This window comes from Danio rerio, chromosome 19 (genome assembly GCF_049306965.1).
Source record: "Danio rerio strain Tuebingen ecotype United States chromosome 19, GRCz12tu, whole genome shotgun sequence".
NCBI classification, from domain to species: domain Eukaryota; kingdom Metazoa; phylum Chordata; class Actinopteri; order Cypriniformes; family Danionidae; genus Danio; species Danio rerio.
In genome coordinates, this window is record NC_133194.1 from 45,779,771 (window position 1) to 45,803,906 (window position 24,136).

The following is a 24,136-nucleotide window of genomic DNA, read 5'->3' on the forward strand; positions in this document are numbered from 1 at the left end:
CGACCGAGGTTTTAGTTTGTTTTTTCGGTCATGGTTTTGAGGCTGTAGTTTTTGCAGTTTTGCTTATTGTCAGCGACTCTCCGCATTGTTTCGCCTTCATCCAGAGCCAAATCCAACAGCTGAGCAGATTGAGTTCAGATTAATAGGCTGGGCTGCGAGTCTGAGTGTCACCACACATGAATTCAAGTGTGTTTGTTCGATAATTATTCCCTCTGCTATTTTTGTCCTGCAAGAGCCATGCTGAACTGACTGTCTCCATGGATACAGAGAGAAGAGAATCTCTTTTTTTTGGTGTGTGTGTGTGTGTGTGTGTGTGGATAGATGAATGTGTATTGAGGTATTGGAGAAATTATGTAAGGTTTTCTTTCAGTCGTAACTCCTAGCATTGTTATTTTTGACAGACTACAACAATAATCATTGTCCTGATTACCTGCTAACGGAGATTGCGTGTTGTAAAAGCGAACGCGTCACTGCAACTTGAGTTATAACCTTTATGAGTATTAAATGACTCTCTAAAAGCTTCGTACACGTGTTATATAATGTAATTAAATCCACTGGCGTCAAGCCTTCTCAGCTGCTGCCTCTTACTGACAAACATTCAGACGCCCTTCACTTCCGGAAATACTCTTGCATTACAATCAAGCTTGACAATTGGCCTGGTGTTGGTGCTGAGGTCCACATTTGTTTCAGTCGTCAGTTAAAAACGCTTTTGTTTTATTTCAGATATGCTTATTTTATATTATCCCAACATTGGGTTTGTCCTTATTTGACCCAACATTTGGGTTAATAACAGCCCAACAAAGTTTAAGTAAAATGCTTTATTTAAGATTACGAATAAAGTTGTTTTCCGATTCAATAAATTACTTTTTAATCAAACAGACATTTTTTTTTTTGTAAAAATTAAACCACTTACAGTGCATCCGGAAAGTATTGATAGCGCTTCACTTTTTCCACATTGTTTTATGTTACAGTCTTATTCCAAAATGGGTTAAACTCATTTATTTCCGCGAAATGCTCCACACAATCCCCCATAATGACAATGTCACAAAAGAGCTTTTGAAATTGTTGAAAATTTATTAAAAAATAAAAAAGCTGAAAGATCACATGTACATCAGTATTCACAGCCTTTGCTCAATACTTTGTTGATGCTCCTTTGGCAGCACTTACAGCCTCAAGTCTTCTTGAATATGATGCCACAAGCTTGGCACACCTGTCTTTGGGAATGTTTGCCTATTCCTCTTTGCAGAACCTCTCAAGCTCTAACAGGTGATAGTGTACAGCCATTTTCAGATCTCTCCAGAGATGTTCAATAGGATTTATGTCTGGGCCCTGGCTAGGCCCACTCCAGGACATTCATTGAGTTGTTGTGAAGCCACTCTATTGATATTTTGGCGGTGTGCTTTGGGTCATTGTCCTGCTGAAAGATGAACCGTCGCCCCAGTCTGAGGTCGAGAGCACTCTAAAGCAGGTTTCCATTCAGGATGGGTCTGTACATTGCTGCATTCATCTTTCCCTCTGTCCTGACTAGTCTTCCAGTTCCCGCTGCTGAAACACATCCCCACAGCATGATGCTGCCACCACCACACCTCACTGTAGGGATTGTATTAGCTTGGTGATGAGTGCTGCCTGGTTTTCTCCAAACGTAACGCCTGGCATTCACTCCAATTCAATTTAAGTCTCATTAGACGAGAGAATTTTGTTTCTTATGGTCTAAGAGTCCTTCAGATGAAAACCTTCAGAAAACTTTTTTCACATTGTCAATAAGGGGTATTGTGTGTATAATGTTGAGGAAATTTATTTAATCTATTTTGGAATAAGGCTGTAACATGAAAAAAAATGTGGAAAAAGTGAAGCGCTATGAATACTTTCCAGATGCACTGTACTTTGCACTTTACACTGTATATTGATGGTTGCAGTTTTTCCTTTTTTTTTTTTTAAAAATGTAGATTTTTATATATATATAATTTTTATTTTTTTATTCAAACTAAAATAAATAATACTTTCTCCAGATCATCAGTTCTCAAAGTGGGGCTCATGGGACAATGAGAGGGGGTCGCTTGATGATTTCCAAAAATGTAATAAATTAGAAAAAAAACTATTAATATGACCAATGTTAATCTATAACCTACAGAAAATAAAAAATAGTTATATTAAAAATACAACCATTGAAATTTTCCCCAGGTGTTTTTACGTTGGATTAATGACACCGGGTCAGTTGCAGGAGATTGATTTTACGGCAACAGCTTTCTAACACCTTGATGGCTCTCATGTACATTTAAAATAAATACAGGCCACGAACGTGGAGGATGATCTCCGAGTGGCAGTCTCCAAAATTAAACTAAGACTTGTGATGTAACCTAAATTTGTGACTACCAGTCTCTTTAGGTGAGGTTAAAATTAAATTATAATAAAGCTAAAAAAAAATGATATGGTTGTTAGACTGTTGATTTTTTTGAGTTATCAATGTGCTTGTGTTTATAGTATATAGGCTTATTGTTATGTGTTTGGGTCGCGGGCTAAAAAGTTTAGTAGCCCTGCTCTAAATGAAAAATATAATCGGAAATATTTAGAAATGTCATTGCTTTGTTTAACATCATTTAAGAATATATAAATATGTTTATTTAAGAACTTTATTTTACAGTTTTATGAAAAAAATAATTGTTTTTATAATAATTCGTAGTCTTCAACTCATCTCTTGTAGGGCTAAATACTAGCTGTGACTCGCTTAACATGCATTTCTTTCCTAGACAGACATTATCAACATTTCTTCTCTGCTTGCACACATTCAGAGACTGAAATAACTCCAGATTGATCATCACTATTCATTGTATTTATGATTAACCTGCTGAAAGCCCGTTTCCTGTTAATGTTTCATTTCCCAAACTCCTTTGACCTCGACCAATCAATCACACGCTGACAAAAGCAGGTGTGAAATTCTGCCCATGAATGTTTACCGTAAAAAACACACTGCAACTGATGATGAGCGATTTATTGAGGGAGACAGGTGTGTGTGTATGTAAGTGTATTAATATCAGTGTATTCAGAAGCTTGGACTTGTCTAATTTGCTGATGACGCAAGAGAAAGGGTCATGTTGAGTGCTGGAGGTCTTCGATTTGCATATTTGTCTGTGTGTCTTTCGGATGAAGTAAGCTGGAATGCTTTGATGTGCTCCGGCATTGACTGAGCTCGTACTGTAGCCAGACGTACTGGGACATTATGAACAAGTGCAGGAGCAGGTGCACGTCAGGACATCTCATCCTCTGGAGACCAGACAGAGATTCTTGTGCAGCTAATACGGGCGACTTATTTAAACATCTCTGTTTATGTAATGTAATAGCTGGTACTAGAGAGCAGAATGTGCACACGATCACTGGACACTTTATTAGGTACACCTTTGCTTTCAAGGGGTCACAGACTGAGAAATTGACGTTCTTTTTGCTTGATAAGCGTTTGGGAAAGTAATATATTTTGATCTTGTGTTGCTTCATTTTAAAAAAAAAGCAACTAAATTTGGTGTTTAGTTACTTTTAATGGGAAATTATGTGTGTTAAGTTACTTTTTTATATACTTTTTGTTCAGATAGGACAGGCTAATACACTGAAAAAAAAATTCATTGGATTTACAAACTTTTCTAAGGTAGGTGGTTGCAAGCTATTTATAGAATGTAAACAAACAAATCAAGTTGAACGTTACATTTTATTTATGTTTAAATTCAGCCCATATAAATGGTTTGCAACCTCTTACCTTCAAACAATTGAGTAAATCCAACTAATCCTTTTTTAGTGTAATGATTGTTTACATGTAAATGAGCAATATAACATGAGTAGCAGTGCGATACAGCTGTATATTAACACTGGTGGGAGGAGTGTGTTGGCTCGAGGCTGCAGACTGAGTGAGATGGGTCTGGCTTCAGACCTGGTGCAGTGCAATCTGGGCTGCATCCAATGCTTTTTAATGGGCTCACCTAACCCTACCCGTCACAGTGACGTCACTAGCTCCATTTGAGTGCATTGTGTCTGACATTGCATCGCTGAGTGATGCAGTCTCAGCTTGCATCATAAAGGCTGCATCCAGATACTATTGGACTGAGTGCCTTAAGCCTGGTTTATACTTCTGCGTCAAGTGGATCGGCGTAACCCGGGGCGCATGCAATGCGTGTAGCTGTGCACACAAAACACAAAACAAAACTTTCCATCATGAGCTCCTTCACGGGACTCCACACTTGTAAACAAATGCTCCATCGGGGTTGCGCCATTCGCGCGGCTCTCAGTCCTGCCCAGACTCGTCAGCGATACCAAGCCGTCCAATCACAGAGAATGCGCTATGCGTCATTGCAACGTGTAGTTAAATTTTTTGAGAGGTGCACGTCAGCGATGGCCACGGCGTAGGGCTATGCGTCAGCGCCGTAGCATACGCGTGCGTTTGATGCAGAAGTATAAATCAGCCTTTAGTGTCCCTCCAGTGTTGATATACAGCCAAATTACACTGCTGCGAGATTATTATTGTGTTCATACAACAGTTTGACAGCATAATCCAGACATCCCAAGTCTCCAGGAAGTTCCGGGAGTCTCCCGCAAATACATGGAGACTCCCGGATGGCACAAATAAGTGATAATCTCCTGGAAATCGCGCGTCTCCCTCCCGTTACTCGAATAAGTCGCGCACCCTTCTCACCCCTCCCCACCAGATCGCTCTTCGCTCTTCTCTCGCAAATCTTGACACTCTCGCCCGGGAATGACTATTTTTAACTTGGGATGTCTGCATAATTTTGTATATAAAACAAAATCAAACACGGAGAGTCTCGAAAAATCGTCTGTAGTATGAGGAACTCCTTTCTTCCGCCATATATTCACATCTGCAGCTGATGTCAAAACTAAAGAAACCATTGGTACTTCACCAACGTCACTTTAGAGCAAGTGTTTGAATGATTCTCTAGCGTAATGTCTAAAATGATTACAAAACATGTGATTTTGCTCACATTTAAAGATAAGACTGAACAGCATGAAATGCCTTCAGTCTACAGAGATCTCCCAGTATTTCTCTGAGGCAATTAGGAGATCACAATGATTAACCTCGAAAAGCCAAAGCAAAGCAAACACTACCAGATTACTGTGGTATAATTACAGCACTCCAGCATACAAAAGAGAGAGATCGACTAATGATGTGTTCACAACAGACGTGGTACGCGTGGATAAATCCCGCTATTTGCATGTAAATAGGAGCATGAACATTTAGAGTTTACTCGCTTCATTCGTGCGTCAAATCCGCTTCATTCGCACAGCAAATTCACTGAACAATAAATGCGGATTCACGTCATGGGCAGGGCTTCTGTCTGCCCGGTGACTCTAGCTTCATTGCTAAATGGTTAACATGGATTTTATTGAGAGAATAGCATTGTTTATGTGCTTTATGGAGGCTGAAAAACAGCATTGATTCATTTGGAGCCATGTCTGAGTCCACTAGATCCTTTCAGAGGTGCACCTAGCTCTATGAGCTCATCAACTCCTCCAGAAACTATACCTGGATGACGGAGGATTTCAGCGGTGCTTCTGACTGAGCAGAGCCCAGTTTGATCAACTGTTGTTCGGCGTCAGCAGGAGAACTTCCCCCTGGGACATCAACAACAGACGCTACGTCATAAGCACACCCCTACAGGTGAAAGCTCCTGATTGGTTAACGCAGCGCGAATGTCCGCTGAAGTTCAGATTTTTCAACTTGCGCAAAACGCTCAACTTGCGCCACTTTATACAACCAAATTGTTTAATTCACATCACCTAATACACACGTATCGCACCACAGGATGTCTAATTGCGTCTTTGCATTGACTTAACATGTAAATCACTCACACTTGACGCTTCTTCCGCGTCTGGTGTGAATGCAGCATTAGAATGTTACTTATACACTGAAAATGCTGTTTTCCTTCCTATTATGGGCTTATTATGTGGTCTCTGTCGCCATCTTGTGGATGGACATCTTCAACCATCTTTGCTCTGCTCAGTATGACAGGCTAATGGCCGCTGATGTGCTGAATCTTCAAAATTTTGAGTATGAATAGGCACTCCTCATAAATAAACTGCATAGTTGCGATCTAAACCACTACATTCTTGACTTAAAAAGCCTCAAAAGTACATTATGTTGTCCAACAGCTGTACAACAAACTGTATTCATCTTTTTTTCACTCCTGTGGGCAGAGTAAAACACAAGAGTGAAGAGGCTGTATGAGAGCTAATATCTCACGGCTATCAGCCAATCAGATTCGAGAAAGAGACAGAACTGCTGTATAAAAATATATTGATATATTTGAAAAATGTCAAGCTCTTTTATAGCAAAAGAGAAATGTGACGCAAAAAAAACCACCCAAAAAGCAAGTTTTTTTTTTTTTGCTTGTTCAATCTACATCTTAAAAATGAGCTGAAACGACGCGATTCTTGAGATTTTTTTATGGAACATTCATTCATTGTCCTTAGGATTAATCCCTTATATATCAGGGGTCGCCACAGCGGAATGAACCGCCAACTATTTTTTATACAGCTGATACTCTTCCAGCTGAAACCCAGTTCTATGGCCAATTTAGTTTATTCAGTTCCACTGTAGCGCATGTGTTTGGACTATGGGGGAAACCGGAGCACCCGGAGAAACCCCACACCAACACAGGGAGAACATGCAAACTCCACACAGAAATGCCTACTGACCCAGCCGAGGCTCGAACCAGTGAACTTCTTGCTGTAAGGCCACCACGCCACCTTATTAAAACATATTAAACCAAAATATTTGAAGACCGCTCACGTTCTGCTCCTGAGCATCAGCGCTGAGTAAAGAAGTGAGTGGCGCTGGTGTTCAATTGGGCTTGTTTTGAGATGTTTCAGTCCTGCATCCTGTCAACTGCATAACAGCAGCTGCTCTGCCCACCATTACACTCTACACACACACACACGCACACACACACAACTCACAGCAAAACAACATACTCGAGAAGAGTAAACTATCTTCTATGTGTGTTAAACTGTGTGTGCGTGCTTGTAGTTGTGTTATTGTTAGTGTGAGCGTGTGTCTGTGCTGTTGTTTGTGTGTTTGTGTGTGCGTATTTGTTAGTGTGCGTGAATGTGTGTGTGCTAGTTTGCACTTGTCTGTTTGTCAGTGTATGCGTGCGTGCTTGTGTGTGTGTGTTAGTCTGCACGTGTCTGTTTCTTAGTGTGCATGTTGGTTTGTGTGTGCGTCTGTGTGTTTTTGTTTGTGTGTATTTGCTTGTGTGTATACATGTTTGTGTGTGTTAGTGTTTCTGTGTGTGTGCGCATGTGGCATGTTTGTTGGATTGTGTGTGTGTGTCTGTGTGTTTTGTTAGTGTGTGTTTGTGTGTGTGTTTGTATGTGTTTGTGTGTGTGTGTGTGTGTATTTGCTTGTGTGTATGCATGTTTGTTTGTGTGTGCGCATGTGGCTGTGTGTGTGTGTGTGTGTGTGTATTTGCTTGTGTGTATGCATGTTTGTTTGTGTGTGCGTTAGTGTGTGCGCATGTGGCTGCGTGTGTGTGTTTGTATGTGTGTGTGTGTGTGTGTATTTGCTTGTGTGTATGCATGTTTGTTTGTGTGTGCGTTAGTGTGTGTGCATGTGGCTGTGTGTTTGTGTGTATTTGCTTGTGTACATGCATGTGTGTGTGTGTGTGTGCGTTAGTGTGTGTGCATGTGTGTGTGTGTGTGCATGCATGTTTGTGTATGTTATTGTTTATGTGTGTGTGCGTGCATGTGGCTGTGTGTGTATGTGCTTGTGTGCATGCATGTTTGTGTTTGTTAGTGTTTTTGTGTGTGTGTGTGTGTGTGTGTGTGTGTGTGTGTGTGTGTGTGTGAGTGTGTGTGTGTGTGTGTGCGCACGCGTTTGTGTGTGTGTGTGTGCGCGCGCGCGTTGGTGAGTGTGTGTTTGAGAAAGAAGGGAGATTACAGATCTATACTAAAGCCAGCTCTCAGTGTTGGCATGTGTTGTTGAGTGTCTCTGATATCTGTGCACTAGACTGGTTTAATTAACAGCAGCATCAGGCAGCTCTGCTTCTATAGGTGTCTCTACAGTAGAGCATTATCTCTGATTCTGTCAAACGGTACAGCCATATGGCACAGAGAGACTCAATCCACAGCTGGGAAGTCTAGTTGCGGTACATCCACCCATAGATGTGTGTGTGTGTGTGTGTGTATCTTTTCATCTAACAGGTGCTCATTGCAGTATTTAGTGGCTTCTCTGTCTGCTTTTGCACAAATTCACAAAATGTTATCTGTAGAAGAGAATATTAAACAGCTTTAGTGTCTCGTACAGGCTACTGAAACTCCACCAGGGAATCTACTTTTCAGAGTGTGTCATTTTTATTTTCAGCTCTGAGAAGCACACTTATTAATAAAATACATTTGAAAAAGGCCATCATAAGCACTAAAGCATATAATGGAAAAATAAATACATAAAAAAAACTATAATTTAGCAAGAATACATTAGTGATGATGAGGATGACCAAAAGCCTTTATTTGTCACATACACTTTTTCATGTAGTGAAATTGGATCCCTCCAATCATACAAAAACATCCCACGTTTCAGGGCAGGCCTTTAGCCAGGGGGTTTCAGGTGGTTTATAATACCCACCCTCAATGGTGGAAAGAGTACTGAACAATCAAAGTCTAGTAAAAGCACTTGCTTAAAAATGTAGAGCGAGTAAAAGTGTCTGTTGTAAATAATACTCAAAGTATTAGTAAAAAGTAGACCTTTCAGAAGTACTCAAGAGTAGAGCTGAGCTGTCAAAAGGTATTTGTACTTAAAGGGTCCATATTGGTACCTCAAAAGTACATATTAGTACCTAAAAATTTTAAAAGGAAAACTTCGCAGGTAAAAAGGAGGTAGTGCTGTCGCCTCACAGCAAGAAGGTCGCTGGTTCGAACCTCGGCTCAGTTGGTGTTTCTGTGTGGAGTTTGCATGTTCTCCCTGCCTTCGCGTGGGTTTCCTCCGGGTGCTCTGGTTTCCCCCACAGTCCAAAGACATGCAGTACAAGTGAATTGGGTAGGCTAAAATTGTCCGTAGTATATGAGTGTGTGTGTGTGAATGTGTGTGTGGATGTTTCCCAGAGATGGAAGGGCATCCGCTGCGTAAAAACTTGCTGGATAAGTTGGCGGTTCATTCCGCTGTTGCGACCCCAGATTAATAAAGGGACTAAGCCGACAAGAAAATAAAAGAATGAATGACTTTTGTACCTTTGAGGTATTAATATGGACCTTTTAGGTACAAATGTGTAACTTTTGGAAAAAGTACCACCCCAGTGACGGCTCTCGTACCTTTTTTTTTACTACCTTTTGCGTAGTGAGTAGCGAGTATTACACTGTAAAACAGCTGCTGCATTTATATGTCATTTTTGTAGACGTAACGTTCTGTAGTGCATGTGGTTATTGCCCAGCAGGCGCACAACGTCATAAGACGTTAATATTAGGTTAGATTTAGGTTGTGACACCACAATTCATTGTCTAGCCAGCATTTAGGGACATTTTTTAATGTCCAATAACATCATTAAATGACGTTGATATTTTGCTGGGTGTCCCGAGTTCAAATCCTGGCTCGAGGACATTTCCCAATCCTTCTCTCTCTCTCCAACTTTGCTTCCTGTCTAAATACTGTCCTATCTAAAAAGGGCCAAAAATAAATCTTAAAAAAAAAAAAGAGAGAGTGACCAAAATCCAACGTGGAGTCAACATAAACCAACATCTTATTGACGTCAAATACTGATATTTATTTGTCAGGTATAGCAACCAGACTCCAACATCTGATTGACGACATAGTGGTAACATCCACACGACATCAAGGTGGAACATCATTAGACGTTGAGTTTAGGATGGACATTGACATCGACCTGATGTTAGGTAGTAACGTCAACACGATTTTCATTTTCAAATAAAATGCAATGTCCTCTCTATGTCGGGGTACAACATCAATCTGATATCATGTTGATGTCTTGTGCCTGCTGGGTGTTTAAGGCCATTTCGGTCATCATACAGTAAACATCCGTCATCTTCTCATCAGTGACCTGCATCTAAACAGTCTCTGGGTCAATGCGTGTAAAGATTTTGGACATTTTAGACACTTTGAATGGTTCATATTGTTTGCTGAAATTATAAAGTGCTCATGTCTTGAGGTAGCTCATTATGATGTGATTTACCTTTTATGTGTGATCTGATTGGACAGGATCCACTGGACTGATTTTTCTAATCCCCATCGACAAGAAAAAATAAAGTATAGTGACTGCAGGTTGAAGGAAAGTAGATGAGTAAAAGTACAGATACAGCACTAAACATGCACTCAAGGGAGAGTAAAAGTACACATTTTTAAAACTACTTAGTAAATTACAATTCCTGAGAAAAACTACTCAATTACGGTCATTTGAGCATTTGTAATTAGTTACTTTACACCACTGCATACCACTAGCCTACCTACAATTTACAAATATATACTTCTTGAAATTTTTAGTTACTAATATACACCTTTGAGGTATCAATATGGCCCCTTTAAGCACAAATCTGTACCTTTTGAAAAGTTACCACCACGGTGGCAGCTCGCGTACCTTTGTTTCTGAGAGTGTACGGACAATTTAGCTTATCCAATTCACCTATAGCGCATGTCTTTGGACTTGTGGGTGAAACCGGAGCAGCCAGAGGAATCCCATGCCAACACGGAGACAACATGCAAACTCCACATAGAAATCCCAACTGACCCAGCCGAGGCTCGAACCAGCAATCTTCTTGCTTTGAGGCGATCATTCTATCCACTGCGCCGCCGTGACGCCATTTTTCACAGTATTGGCTAGAATAAAAGCAGTTATTGATTTTTATAACCATTTTAAGATCAGTATTATTAGCCACCGTATGCTATGTTTTAGATCGTCTACTACAGAGCAAACCACTGTTATATATAATGACTTGCCTATTACCCTAACTTGACTAAGTAACCTAGTTAAGCCTTTAAATGTCACTTTAAACTGAATACTAGTATCTTTTACAATATTATTTAGTACTGTCATCATTACAGACAATCTCTAAAACTGTAAATCAGCTGCCATCTTGTCATTGTGTTATTTTTATATCGATGTGGATGTCAATCGTTGTCTTTTCCGGCTTTGGTGCGCGCGCGCGCGTGTGTGTGTTGTGCGCGCGCCGCCCCGTGACTGCCAGGAAGAGGCTGAGCGCGTATTTAATTGAGTGTGTTGAAGGCTGCTCGGCTGTCAGAAACAGGAGATGTTTGACAAGCGCACCGGCCAAACAACGCATCATTTATAACCATCTCAGTGTTTCTGCCTGGCGTTTTACACGGAGGTAAGCAAAGTTTGATCTCTCTCACGCTTTTGTGTTTAATTGGAAACAGTGTAATGGTGTTTACGCCACAAACAGCGAGTTTTGTGTGTTAAATTCTGTGTTTAGTGATCATTACTGCAACACATTCATTCTGTTACAGACGATAGTTGAGAAAAAACACAATTATAATTGTTTTAAGTGCACACAAAGTGATACTAAGCGTAGTGGAAGCATTAATAAATGTTTGTGTGTTTTGACATGGCAATAAATTATGATTTCATTGTGAGTTTTTGTACATTTGTTTATGTTTTTGGATCTGGATCTAAGACGTTTTGTGTGTTCAATTTTACTTGCACACTTGTGAATGATTCATTCTGGCACAAACGTGACAAAACAGAGTTTATAATGGTTTTCCATGCTACTAAGTACAGCTGCTGTATTGGAATAGCTATGGTGTTGTAATATGTAGGCAATACATATTGCATTTTGAGTTTTTGGATATTGTTTATGTTTTTAATTATGGACCCTTGAGTTATTTTTTTTGTGTGTGTGTGTGTGTGTGTGTGTCATCACCACAATCCTCTTAAACACTCGTAACTGATTCATTCAGGTAAAGTCTTGTGAAAGTTGATGCTTATCATTAGAATAAGTGCTGTTAAATGTAAATTTATGATTGAATTTTGAATTTTTGGATTATGTTTATGTTTTTTATATAAACACATGCGATTATAGCCTATATACACACACACATATATATATATATATATATATATATATATATATATATATATATATATATATATATATATATATATATATATATATATGTGTGTGTGTGTGTGTGTGTGTGTGTGTGTATGTATGTGTATATATATATATAAACCCATTTCCACAGTCATCTTGAATACTTGTGACTGATTCATTAAACATATGACAAACACAATTATAATGGTTTCAAGTGATCCCACATACTGTACGATGTGATAAGCATTGGATTAAAAAGTGTTCTGATATGTTTATTTATGATTGCATTGTGAGTTTTTTTATGGTTATGCTTTTGAATATAGACCTAAACGTCTGATAACACCATATGCTTTTACAAAATTCAATTCACCTTTATTTCTATAGCGCTTTACAATGTAGATTGTGTCAAAGCACCTTCACATTGAAGATAGAAATTGAAACAGTGTCAGTCCAGTTTTCAGTAAGTTCAGTTTAGCTCAGTTCAGTGTGGTGTAATAATCACTACTGAGAGTCCAAACACTGAAGAACAATCTATTAGTCATAGAAATTAACGTATGGACATAAGAATTGACTGGCTGGTATTGGGATGGTGGTGTTTGAACAAAAGAGCTCTGGTGGATCTGGTTTGTTTTTAGAAAGCACAGCTGCTGCTGCTGCTTGGGCTCTGTGTGCGTCAGTGACAGCGGCTGAGATGCCCAAACAGCCGCTCCAAATATAACCGTGCCAGACTGTGCCCGGAATGCGACGTAGTGGTCGAAACTGAAGCCCATCTCTGCTGCTGCACCTTTATCCTGGCAGACAGATAGAAAGAAAGAATAGATCTCTGAGTAGGGTCACCGGTCCGTGCGCTATTCTGCAGCGCGTTCGCGTCTCCCCACAGGCATTTTTATTTCTTAACACAAAGTTAAACGTAAGAATGTTGAAGCAGTATTTTTTGTTACAACAATAGTTGTTCATGGCTGTTCTTTTCCCCACAATATTCTTCAGAATATCTTGTTTTGTGTTTATAGTTTAGAATCTCTTGCGTGTAAATGATGAGGTTTAAAGTTTTAATGAATTCTTATTTTGGTGTGTGTTTCACCCATATGAGTAGTGAAATGTATGTGTGTATAATGTATGTATGTAGGCCTGTCACAATAAGGGATTTTTATTGAGCAATATAATGTCACAAAAAATGTTGCAATAAGTGTTATTATTATAGTTTTAAATGATTTTATAGCACTGATTATTTAATGATTACTGTGAATAACAGCAAAATAATGCAAATAGCCATAAACGCTATCATTGAAAAAATATAATTTTTTAGGCTTGTATGTGTGTGTGTGTGTGTATGTATATATGTGTATATATATATATGTATGTATGTATGTATGTATGTATGTATATGTATATGTATATGTATATGTATATGTATATGTATATATATATATATATATATATATATATATATATATATATATATATATATATATATATATATATATATATATATATATATATGTGTGTGTGTGTGTGTGTGTGTGTGTGTGTGTGTATATATATATGTATGTATATGTGTGTGTGTGTATATATATATATATATATATATATATATATATATATATATATATATATATATATATATATATATATGTATATGTGTGTGTGTATATATATATATATATACACACACACACATATATACTTTTTTGCAGTTAAAACAAAGATCACCAGCGTGAGGTCCCAGTGCTTGTAAATATTTTTTTTACATTTTAATGCATATACACTCCTCCTTATCATCCCAATCAATCTAAAATGATAAATTCTTTCAGAATATTTATTGAACACACCTAGCGAAACTGTATTCATATCACACAACAAAGAATGTTCAATTTTTCCAATATCGTGCATCCCTAATGTGAACTTTTTCTTGAGTTTAAAAGGAAAACAGCAAATTAAAGGTACAAATACAACACTAAGAAAAAGTACTCAAGCAGTAGTTTATATCATATTTATCTTTTAACTGTGATTGGCAGTAGAATAATCAGTCCTCTCAATCTCGTCCAATCAAATCACACATGGACAAATCCAGTGATGTAAAGTATTGAATTACACAAATTACTGTAATTGAGTAATTATTCGCACAAATTGTACTTCACTAAGTAGTTTTAAATGTGTGCACTTTTACCTATGCACATATTTAGTATGGTATGAGTACATTTACTCCACTTTTTCCCCTAATCTGCTTTTATGGTTATTTTATGGTCTACAGTGATTGGCTAAGTGGAATAAGCAGTCCTGTGATTCCCATCCAGTCAAATCTGATATTTATATGCAATCTATGCAAATTACATATGTGACATACAAGTTGGATTTCACGTATATAAACTGCACACAGTCTCACCAAAATTGACCAAAACAGAGGTCCCCATGGGTAGACGTGCCTGTAAATCACACAGAATGAAGTATTTTGAAAATGTGAAAATGCAGATTGTTTGCTGTAAGGGTTGGGTTTAGGGATAGGGGAGAGAAAATGCAGTTTGTACAGTACAAACATCATCACGTCTGGAGTCCCCACCAGCATATAGGAACAAGTCGGTGTGTGTTTGTGTGTGGGCGTTGAGCTTTAATGTTGGTGAAAGCGACTCTGTGACTCAGTGGTCAAACATGAAGACCAGTTTAGACATGATCAGACTGATGACATAAGAATGAAGGACATACACCATCCAAGTGTGTGTGTGTGTGTGTGTATGTGTGTGTGCGTGCATGCTGCAGGGAGTATAGTTTACAGCACCTGCTGCTGCTCTGAAAGGAGCTGCACATAATGCTTTCATGCAAATCCATTTCTGTGAACAGACCCGTCACTCAAGACCTTTTTCAAATATACATATTCCAAATGGGTGATGCAGTGGTGCAGTTGGTAGTGCTGTCACCTCATGGCAAGAAGGTTGCTGGTTAAAGGATCGGCTGGGTCAAGTGACGATTTTGTGTGGAGTTTGCATGTTCTCCCTGCGTTCAAATGGGTTTCCCCCGGGTGCTCCGGTTTCCCCCACAGTCCAAAGGCATGCGGTACAGGTAAATTGGGTAGGCTAAATTGTCCATAGTGCATGTGTGTGAATGAGTGTGTTTAGATGTTTTGCAGCTGGAATCCCAGAGATGGATTGCAGCTGGAAGGGCATCCGCTGCGTAAAGTGTGTAAGGGCCGCTGTGGCGACCCCTGATTAATAAAGGAACTAAGTCGAAAAGAAAATGAATGAATGAATGAATTTCCCAAATGCAACATTTATAAAAATAATAGTTTTAACTCATTTCTATTGACTCAAAAACTTTGTTTTTGCCATGATGACAGCACATGACGCTTACTCGTTATTTTGCAAGATATTAGTATTCTGGTTAGTGACATTTAAAGGCTTAACTAGGTTAATTGTGTTAACTAAGCAAGGTCATTGGAGGACAGTGGTTTGCTCTGTAGCCAAAAATAATCAAAAATAATCTCTTCTTAAGGTAAATAATTTTGACCTCAGCAGATTTTATTATTTATATAATTATCATGTTTACAAGTTCTTTTTGCACTATACTGTTCTTTATCTGCACAACTCTGGTTTACTTTGCACTCATTTGCTATATGCCCTTAATATCACTGTATTGTTTACAATTTTATTACCTATGTATATTTTTTTAGACCACATTTTATGTGCAATGTATATACTGTAAAGTTTCTTTTTCTTAAACTCTACTATTTTATATATATATATATATATATATTTTATATTAATGTTAAGCACCTTGGGTCTGAGAGTAACGCAATTTCGATTCTCTATATGTCTTGTACATGTGGCTGAATTGACAATAAAGCTGACTTTGACTTTGACTTTTTACATTTGTTTTAAATGCATATTTTTCCTTATTCTCTTTTAACTGAAAGAAACACGATTTTCTCCAGAAATAAAAGATATAGTAGGAAACACTGTGAAAAATGTTCTTTCTCTGTTATACATCACTTGGGTAAAGTTTTTAAAGGAATTTAAGAGTTCACACTTAGCTGATGACTGATTATGAGCAAGCTTGGGATGCTGTCCCGGGAGAGAGCCCTGAGCTCAAAAGGTCCTTGAGCCCTGGGCTCCCTCTCCTTTGCAGGGCGAGAGGAAACCTTTAAGCTCAGGTAGATCTCGAGAACCCCCCCCTTGTCGATAGGAGCTGATGACAGAAAATTGTTATGAAAGAGATATGCTGCTGGAGGAGAGTTTGACTGTAGTGCTAAATTTAGATTGATCAATTCACTTGTAGTGCATGTTTCTGGAATGTGGGAGGAAAACGGAGAACCCGGGGGAAACCCACGCAAACACAGGAAGAACATGCTAACCTTGCACAGAAACGACAGCCAGCCTGTTAAAGGACTAGAACCATTGACATTCTTGCTGTAAGGCAACAATGTTAATCACTGGGCCAGCGTGCCGCCATGTGGAGAGAAACGTGGAGGAGTAGGGGTGGAAGGGGGATTCTTCAAATTGAAGATGACTAAAGTGAGAAACCTTGGCTCTTTATAATGGGTTAGGAATCGTCTGATTGGTGGATCATAGTTAGTGCAGAACCAGCCGTGTTCAATCATAATCACATGATCCTCTTGAAATTAGTTTATAAATAAACTTCACAAATTTTCACAGGGTGGCTGATAATTTAGTCTTTAAATGTACACGAGTATCTGAAACATCAAACTGTAGGATGCTAAACAAGTTCTGTCATGAAATGTTACTAAAATGTTTATAAAATCAGTCGTTACTTTACATAAAATTAGTATTTACTTTTTATATCTTGAATTGTGACCTATAATTAAGCACACTCTGAGCACAAATCATCCTTATCCTTGTTAAAAATCTATTTTTTATTTTTTAAGATGATGCACAGTCTGTTCAAGTTGGCATTTGTCTAGCTTTTTACCAAATGACAGATGAATTGGCACCCAAATATTGTTTGACTGAAAACAGCATTTGACATCAACTGCAAAACAAACACGGGAATCTTCTCTTCTCTTCTCTTCTCTTCTCTTCTCTTCTCTTCTCTTCTCTTCTCTTCTCTTCTCTTCTCTTCTCTTCTCTTCTCTTCTCTTCTCTTCTCTTCTCTTCTCTTCTCTTCCCTTCCCTTCCCTTCCCTTCCCTTCAGCTTTGTCCCTTTATTAATCAGGGGTTTCCATAGTGAAATCGACCGCCAACTTATCCAGCATGTTTTACACAGCAGATGCACTTCCAGCTGCAACCCATCACTAGGAAACACCCATACACACTCATTCGCACACATACACTACGGACAATTAAGCTTATCCAATTCCCCTATAGCACATGTGTTTGGACTTGTGGGGAAAACTGGAGTACCCGGAGTAATCCCACGCCAACACAGGGAGAACATGCAAACTCCACACCGAAATGCCAACTGGCCCAGCCAGGACTTGAATCAGCAACCTTCTTCCTGTGAGGTGATTGTGCCACCTACTGCGCCACCAGGCTGCCCTAATTTTGTTTCTAACATCAAATATTTTATGTTTTTAAGATTTCATTTTTTTCGACACTGGCGTTGTCTTCCATATATTCTAATAAAAATGCTTTGTTTGTCATAATCCAACATTGGGTCAAAAATTGACAAACAAAATGGGTTAATATTTTGCAATTCGTTTAAATGTCACTTTTTAACCCAATATTTTTGTCCTTCCATATTTGACCAAGCGTTGTGTTTTTAGAGTGTGTGTAGCCTGTGTGTAAGGTTTTAAAATTGACACACAAGGGTAGGCCTGTCACCATATCTATAGTTTGTTGTAAGATCCAGTATATTGCACCAAATATATTGCGATAATAGATATTATTGTCATTTTAAGACTATTTTATGCCACTTATTATATAATGCCACAATGACAATATAATATCACCACGACTCAATTGCTTCAATTTATTTTTATGGTTATTTACAGTGTTGGGCAGTAGCGTCGCTACAAGTAGTGACGCTACTAGCTTAACTACATTTCTCAGTAGTGTGGTTGTAGCGTCGCTACTTTCTAAATCAAATAGCTTTTCAGTAGCAAAGATATTTTATTAGTCAAGTAGCGCAGTAGCGTCCACACAAGCTACATTTACCGATCGTGGATCAATAAGTGACGGCATAGACATTCACTGAGCTGTCAGGCCGGTGTCTAGCCGATGGAAGTAAATCCATATGATAGGGAGAAGGAGGATTTCTTCTTCGTCCTGTTTTATGGTGTTCGACAACAAACTTTTTGGTGCGTTACTGCCACCTCTGGTGAAACTTGCTTGATGGAAAGATGACTGAGGGAGGAGTTTTTTCTGAAGCAGGATTCCTTGTGACCATACCTCGAAAAGTACGCTGAGATGCAATAACTTAATTTCTGATGCTGTGCTCAAAAAAAAAAAAAAAAAAAAAAAAATATATATATATATATATATATATATATATATATATAATGTGTGTATATATGTATGTATGTATGTATATATAATCAAAAATATTTTCCTTTACTATAAATGACTATAGTATTTTAAATGTGTAGCTTCTGGTTTTATTGAATTTTTTTTTTATTTAGCTGTTATATTCTATAATGTGTTTCTGTTTAGTACAGCATTTTATTTACAGTAGATAATTGAACTGAACTATTATGCCTCATGTTTTATTGATCACTAAGGTATGATTGACTTGGATTTAAGTTGCTTCGATTTAAAAATGAAAATTGTAAAAATAGCTTAGATGTAGCTTAGCTACTTTTGCCATGTAGCTTTTAGCTTAGATTGCTACATTTCCCAGGGGGTAGCTTTAGTGTAGTTAAGCTACATTTTAAGTAGAGTAGCTAATAGCTTAGCTCACTACATTTGTTAAGTAGCTTGCCCAACACTGGTTATTTATTTATATATTAATTGTTCTGTTGGTAAGTTTTCAGTGAAAAATTATTACTTATGTTTAAATGCCAAAAACATTTTTCACTTATTTTCAAGTCCCAAGAGAAATGGACTTGTTTGTTTTTACTATTATTTTGTGCTGCATTAAATGGTTACTGAGCAGCATTAGTGAACACTAGAAAACCACATGAAAACTCTTTATATTTAAAAAACTAGTAGTGTTTTGAAATTAATGCATCCATAATAATCGTGATAACTGTGAAACCGTGATTATTCCTCAGACTGTAATCGTACATCTAAAATCTACAATCGCTGCATCCCTAAGTCAGTATATTGATTATTGTGACCGGCCTACACAAGAGTTAAGTTTTATCTTTGATCCATGTAGACAAACATGCCTTATGTAATGCTCACTGCAAATATGTGTTTGCAGATCTGAACAGGATTTTTGTTCAGAGTGAAAAGCTCACACAGAGATGTTTTTTTCTCTCCTTTACTGATCAAGAATCTGTCCAGCCATCTGTTCTGGCAAGAGAAAAGAAGAAGAGCAAGGAAATAACAGGCAGAAAAGCAGGCGTCTTGTCTTGGTATTAATTGGCTTGGATGGATGTGGAGCTTATGTGACTGAAATGACCCTGTGAATCGGCACATTTTAAGATGTCAGAAACCGGAGAGTCCGAAAATCTCCCAGAATGCACCATGGAGGAAACATCACCTCAATGCTGTACTACAAACACTGAGGACTGTCAAAAGTCCAGCCAAGTAATGATCAGTGGTGTAAAGTAACAAACTACAAACACTCAAATTACTAGTAGCTTTTCTCAGGAATTGTACTTTACTAAATAGATTTTTTTACATTTACTTGAGTACATTTTTAGGGCTGTATCAGTGTGTTTTTATTCACATGTAGGCACTAGTTTATACAGTACACTCTCAGAAATAAAGGTACGCGAGCTGTCACTGGGGTGGTACCTTTTCAAAAAGTACACATTTGTACTTCAAAGGTCCATATTTGTACCTCAAAAGTGTATAATAGTACCTACAAATTTTAAGAGGAACACTTTTGTACTTTTTAGGTACTAATATGTACCCTTGGGGTATTAATATGGACCTTTTAGATACAAACCAATACCTTTCGAAAAGGTACCACCCCAGTGACAGCTCATGTACCATTATTTCTGAGAGTGTATGTTTATTTATATATTTTCAGCTGTGATTGTCTAAGTTCATACAGTTATTAAGTAAATAGATTTATTGCGCATAAAAAATGGGCAAAAATCCAGTGGTGATTTACGTCGAATTTGAAGAAACACATCAAGATAAAAATAATACAATATACAAAACACAGCAGTTTGAGCTATCCATAAGCGCTAGATAAGTTAACGTTAGCTACCCGCGGTTTATAACATGCTGCAATGTTCACTTAACGTTAATTAGCTGGCTATCATAAAGGCTGTGTCACGCTGAATGGTGTTATTAATCGTAACTATGTGTCTTTTCGTTCTGCTTAATCACGTTTACTGCTTTTTAAAATAACTGCGTAACACAATACTTGTACTTTTACTTTCAGTATTTGAGTAGTACATTTTTAAATTTACTACTTGCAATACTTAAGTACAAAAAATGTTGAATTCTTTAGTACTTCCACTTAAGTATGATGCTTAAAGAGCACTTCAACTTCTGCTCAAGTCACTTTTTCGATAGAGCACTTGTACTTTTACTTAAGACTCTGGGTCTCTAGTACTTTATTCATCTCTGCATATATGTAATTTGCATGTATTTCCATAGATGTAATAGTATATTAATGTTTCATTTTCAAATAAATGTTCAAATTGTATGAGTATAAGGTGGAATAATTGTCACAGTATAATGCTCTTATAATTCTTCTCGAGTCCTTTCAGTAGGGCTAGTTTGCTTTTACGTTGAATAGTATTTACAACAGATACATTTACCTGCATTACATTTTTCTTTGGCAATTTACATTTACTTAAGTATGCTTTTTTTGTATTCTCTCACTGGTGATAGTACCCATCTAACCAATTTAGCATCTTTGATTTAAGTTTTCTCTTATATTTTTGCAGCCAAAATCAGAGGATAACCACGAACAGCTTACAAAGAAACAGAAGGTAAGATCGGAGTTCAATGGAGTCTTTAAAACACCCTCCATACAGAGCATTTCGTTTTCGTTTATATGCTTATTTACCTTTCTGTCTTCCCAGCCATTTATGTTAGATTGATGTGGCTATACGCAGCCGAATATTGCTTTTTCAATCATTCTCTCTCCTCGGCTGTTTGCTAGCGCCTGCTTAACCTCGACGGTTATGTGTCTCAGTCAAAATGCCATTAGTAAACATTGCGTTCAGTCCCCTGATAGCACAAAGTTACCCAGCGCCATCATATAAATCACATCAGCAGCTCTCAGGCAGTCTGGGAGCAGGTCCAAATAGGTTAAAAATAGCGTAGTTACACTTTTCACCCTGTATTGTTGATCTGGGGATGGAGAAACGCAATCACCAGAGTATTAAAATCACTGCTGAATTTGCAGGAAAATAATGGCCAGAGCTGGGTAGATTACTTGTAATTTGTAATCAGTAATGGATTACAATTAATATGACGATTTGTAGACTCAAGTAGAATCTTTTCGATTTTACATTTATGGTAAAGTAATCAGATTACTTTTGGATTACAAGTAGATTACTTTTGTGCTTATTTGATGCCATATTAAATTTGTAGATTTTTCTTTTATGCCAAAAAGTCATTAGAATGATAAGTAAAGCTCATGTTTTGTGAAGCAATTTTGTAAATTTCATACTGTAAATAAATCAAAGCTCAATTTTTTGATTTCGCATTGCTAAGCACTTCATTTAGACTATTTAATTTATGCAATTAAAGTATACATTGATGGAAAGCTTATTTTTTTTCAGCTTTCAAGTGATTCATAAATCTCAATTAAAGAAATTGACACTTATTACAAATTACTATCGGCTAAATTTGTAGTCTGAAGTAGAATTTGTTGGATAAATTTCTTAGGTAAAGTAATCCAAATATTTTTGGATTACAAGTAGATTACTTTTGTGCTTATTTGATGTCACATTGAATTTTGGATTTTTCTTTAAAGTAGTAGTAGTATAGTAGATCAGTATTTCTAGTTCTTCTTGTATTTAGTTCATTAGTTCAGTGTTTTCTATTGTAAATAAATCAAACCTCAATTTTCGATTTGTGATGTGCATTGCTGAGCACTTTATTTAGACTATTTATTTATGCAATTTTAAAAGTATACATCAATTTAAAAAAAAAGGTTTTTATTCAGCTTTCAAGTGATCCATAAATCTCAATTAAAGAAATTGACACTTATGACAAATTACTAATGGCTAAATTGCTAGTCTGCTGCAGAATTTATTAGATTGCACATTTATGCTAAAGTAATCTGATTACTTTTGGATTACAAGTAGATTACTTTTGTGCTAACTCTTATTTGATGTCACATATCAAGTTGTGGATTTTTCTTTCATGCCAAAAAGTCATTAGAATGATAAGTAATGATCATGCTCTGTGAAGATGTTTTGTAAATTTCATACTGTAAAATTAAGCAAAACTTAATTTTTTGATTTAGCATTGCTACACACTTCATTTAGACATTTAAATTTATGCGATTAAAGTGTACATTGATGGAAAGCTTCTTTATTCAGCTTTCAAGTGATCCATAAGTCTCAATTAAAGAAATTGACATTTATTATAAATCACTAACGACTACATTTGTAGTCTGAAGTAGAATTTCCCAGATAAATTTCTTAGGTAAAGTAATCGGATTACTTTTGGATTACATTTTTATTACTTTTGTGCTTATTTGATGTCACATTATAAATTTAGGATTTTTCTTTGATGCCAAAAAGTAATTTAAATCAGTAAAGATCATGTTCAGTGAACATATTTAGTATTTGTTACTGTAAATAAATCAAAACTCAACTTTTGATTTGTAATGTGCATCGCCAAGCACTTCATTGAGACGTGATTAAGGTACACATCAATGGAATGCTTGATTGTGATCCATACATTTAAATTGACACTTATGACTAGTTTTGTGCTTTTTTGGCATTGTTTTCATATATTTTACCAACAAAACCACAGTAAATTACTATAAAGAAGAGTCAGGTTAGTAGTCTAATAGGCAACCGCAATACAAAAACCACATCATGAAACAATATGAGGTGTGTGTCTGTGTGTGTGTGTTACAGAATAAAGGGAAATTAATTCGAAGCGTGGCTGTATGTGACGAGTCTGTTTCCACAGATGAGAACAGCAAGGTAGGAATCACTGTAATCATGTGTGCACTCTTTCTGTAATTATTATTATTGTGAGTTAATATTTATTGATGGTTCATATGTGAGTAAATCAAGACTATTGCTCCGGTAAATGTCCGAATAATCTCCTAAAGTTTAAATCAGTAGTTTAAGATAACAAGGCTTTTAATCCCATGCTGATGTGTTTGTTGTTGTCGAAGTATCTGAGCCATGAGATTTAGACTCTGGAAAGTGAGCGGGGAGCAGCAGCTCATTTGCGTTTAGTTTTTGCTTCCACCCAAAAAAAAAAATCAGCCTGTATATCTTGATATAATACATTATCCATGAGTTATTCTTGTACAAATGATGAAATAGGACTACTCTGAATCATTACGTTTGTTCCCCGAGTAGATCTGTATGTGTGAGTGCATGGTATAATTTGTGAAGGAAATATGTTCTGTCTGTTCTTAGGAAAAAGACAGCAAGACAAGTATATCTAGTAACCATGGCGACAGTCCTGTGTGCGATGAGGTGGAAGAGGAGAAGAGCATCACATCTAAAAAAACAAGTTTATCCAAAGGTAATTTACCTTGCATGTGTGTATTTGTGAGATTCTGTGTATAGATATAAAGATAGATGTGGATAGGGAGCTATTTATGGGTAATTTTTCAACTACGGGCACTTTTATGTCCTTTGATCATATATCCAAAAATATATATAGTTCTGTTCAAATTCCTCTTTCTTTGTCAAACTAACAATAAAACCTACTTTAAAAACATTTACTACCTTTTTATTATGTATTTTTCATATTATTCAGCCTCTTTTTAGGTGTCAAAATCACTGTTTTCACCTTGTCGCACACCCAGAGTTTAAAACTCAACAATGAAAATAATATTTTCAGCTAAAAAATGTTTTTAAATATTTTACTAGAAA

The 24,136-nt window shown here is 37.1% G+C and overlaps 1 protein-coding gene across 8 annotated transcripts in view; it reads left to right on the top strand.

Annotated features, from left to right (window-relative positions):
- The first annotated feature begins 11,229 nt into the window (after positions 1–11,229).
- Positions 11,230–24,136, top strand: part of arpp21 (cAMP-regulated phosphoprotein, 21) — a 30,914-nt gene continuing 18,007 nt past the window's right edge. For 4 of the 8 annotated variants that reach the window (XM_687493.9, XM_005159755.5, XM_005159754.5 and 1 more), the window contains exons 1-5: positions 11,230–11,325; positions 19,429–19,685; positions 21,005–21,049; positions 23,159–23,227; positions 23,675–23,783. In XM_687493.9, the coding sequence (XP_692585.5) occupies positions 19,581–19,685; positions 21,005–21,049; positions 23,159–23,227; positions 23,675–23,783 (328 nt within the window). In that variant the 5' untranslated portion in view covers positions 11,230–11,325; positions 19,429–19,580. The remainder of the gene's footprint in view (positions 11,326–19,428; positions 19,686–21,004; positions 21,050–23,158; positions 23,228–23,674; positions 23,784–24,136) is intronic. The other 4 variants (XM_073931914.1, XM_073931917.1, XM_073931915.1 and 1 more) reach the window with 1 other exon arrangement.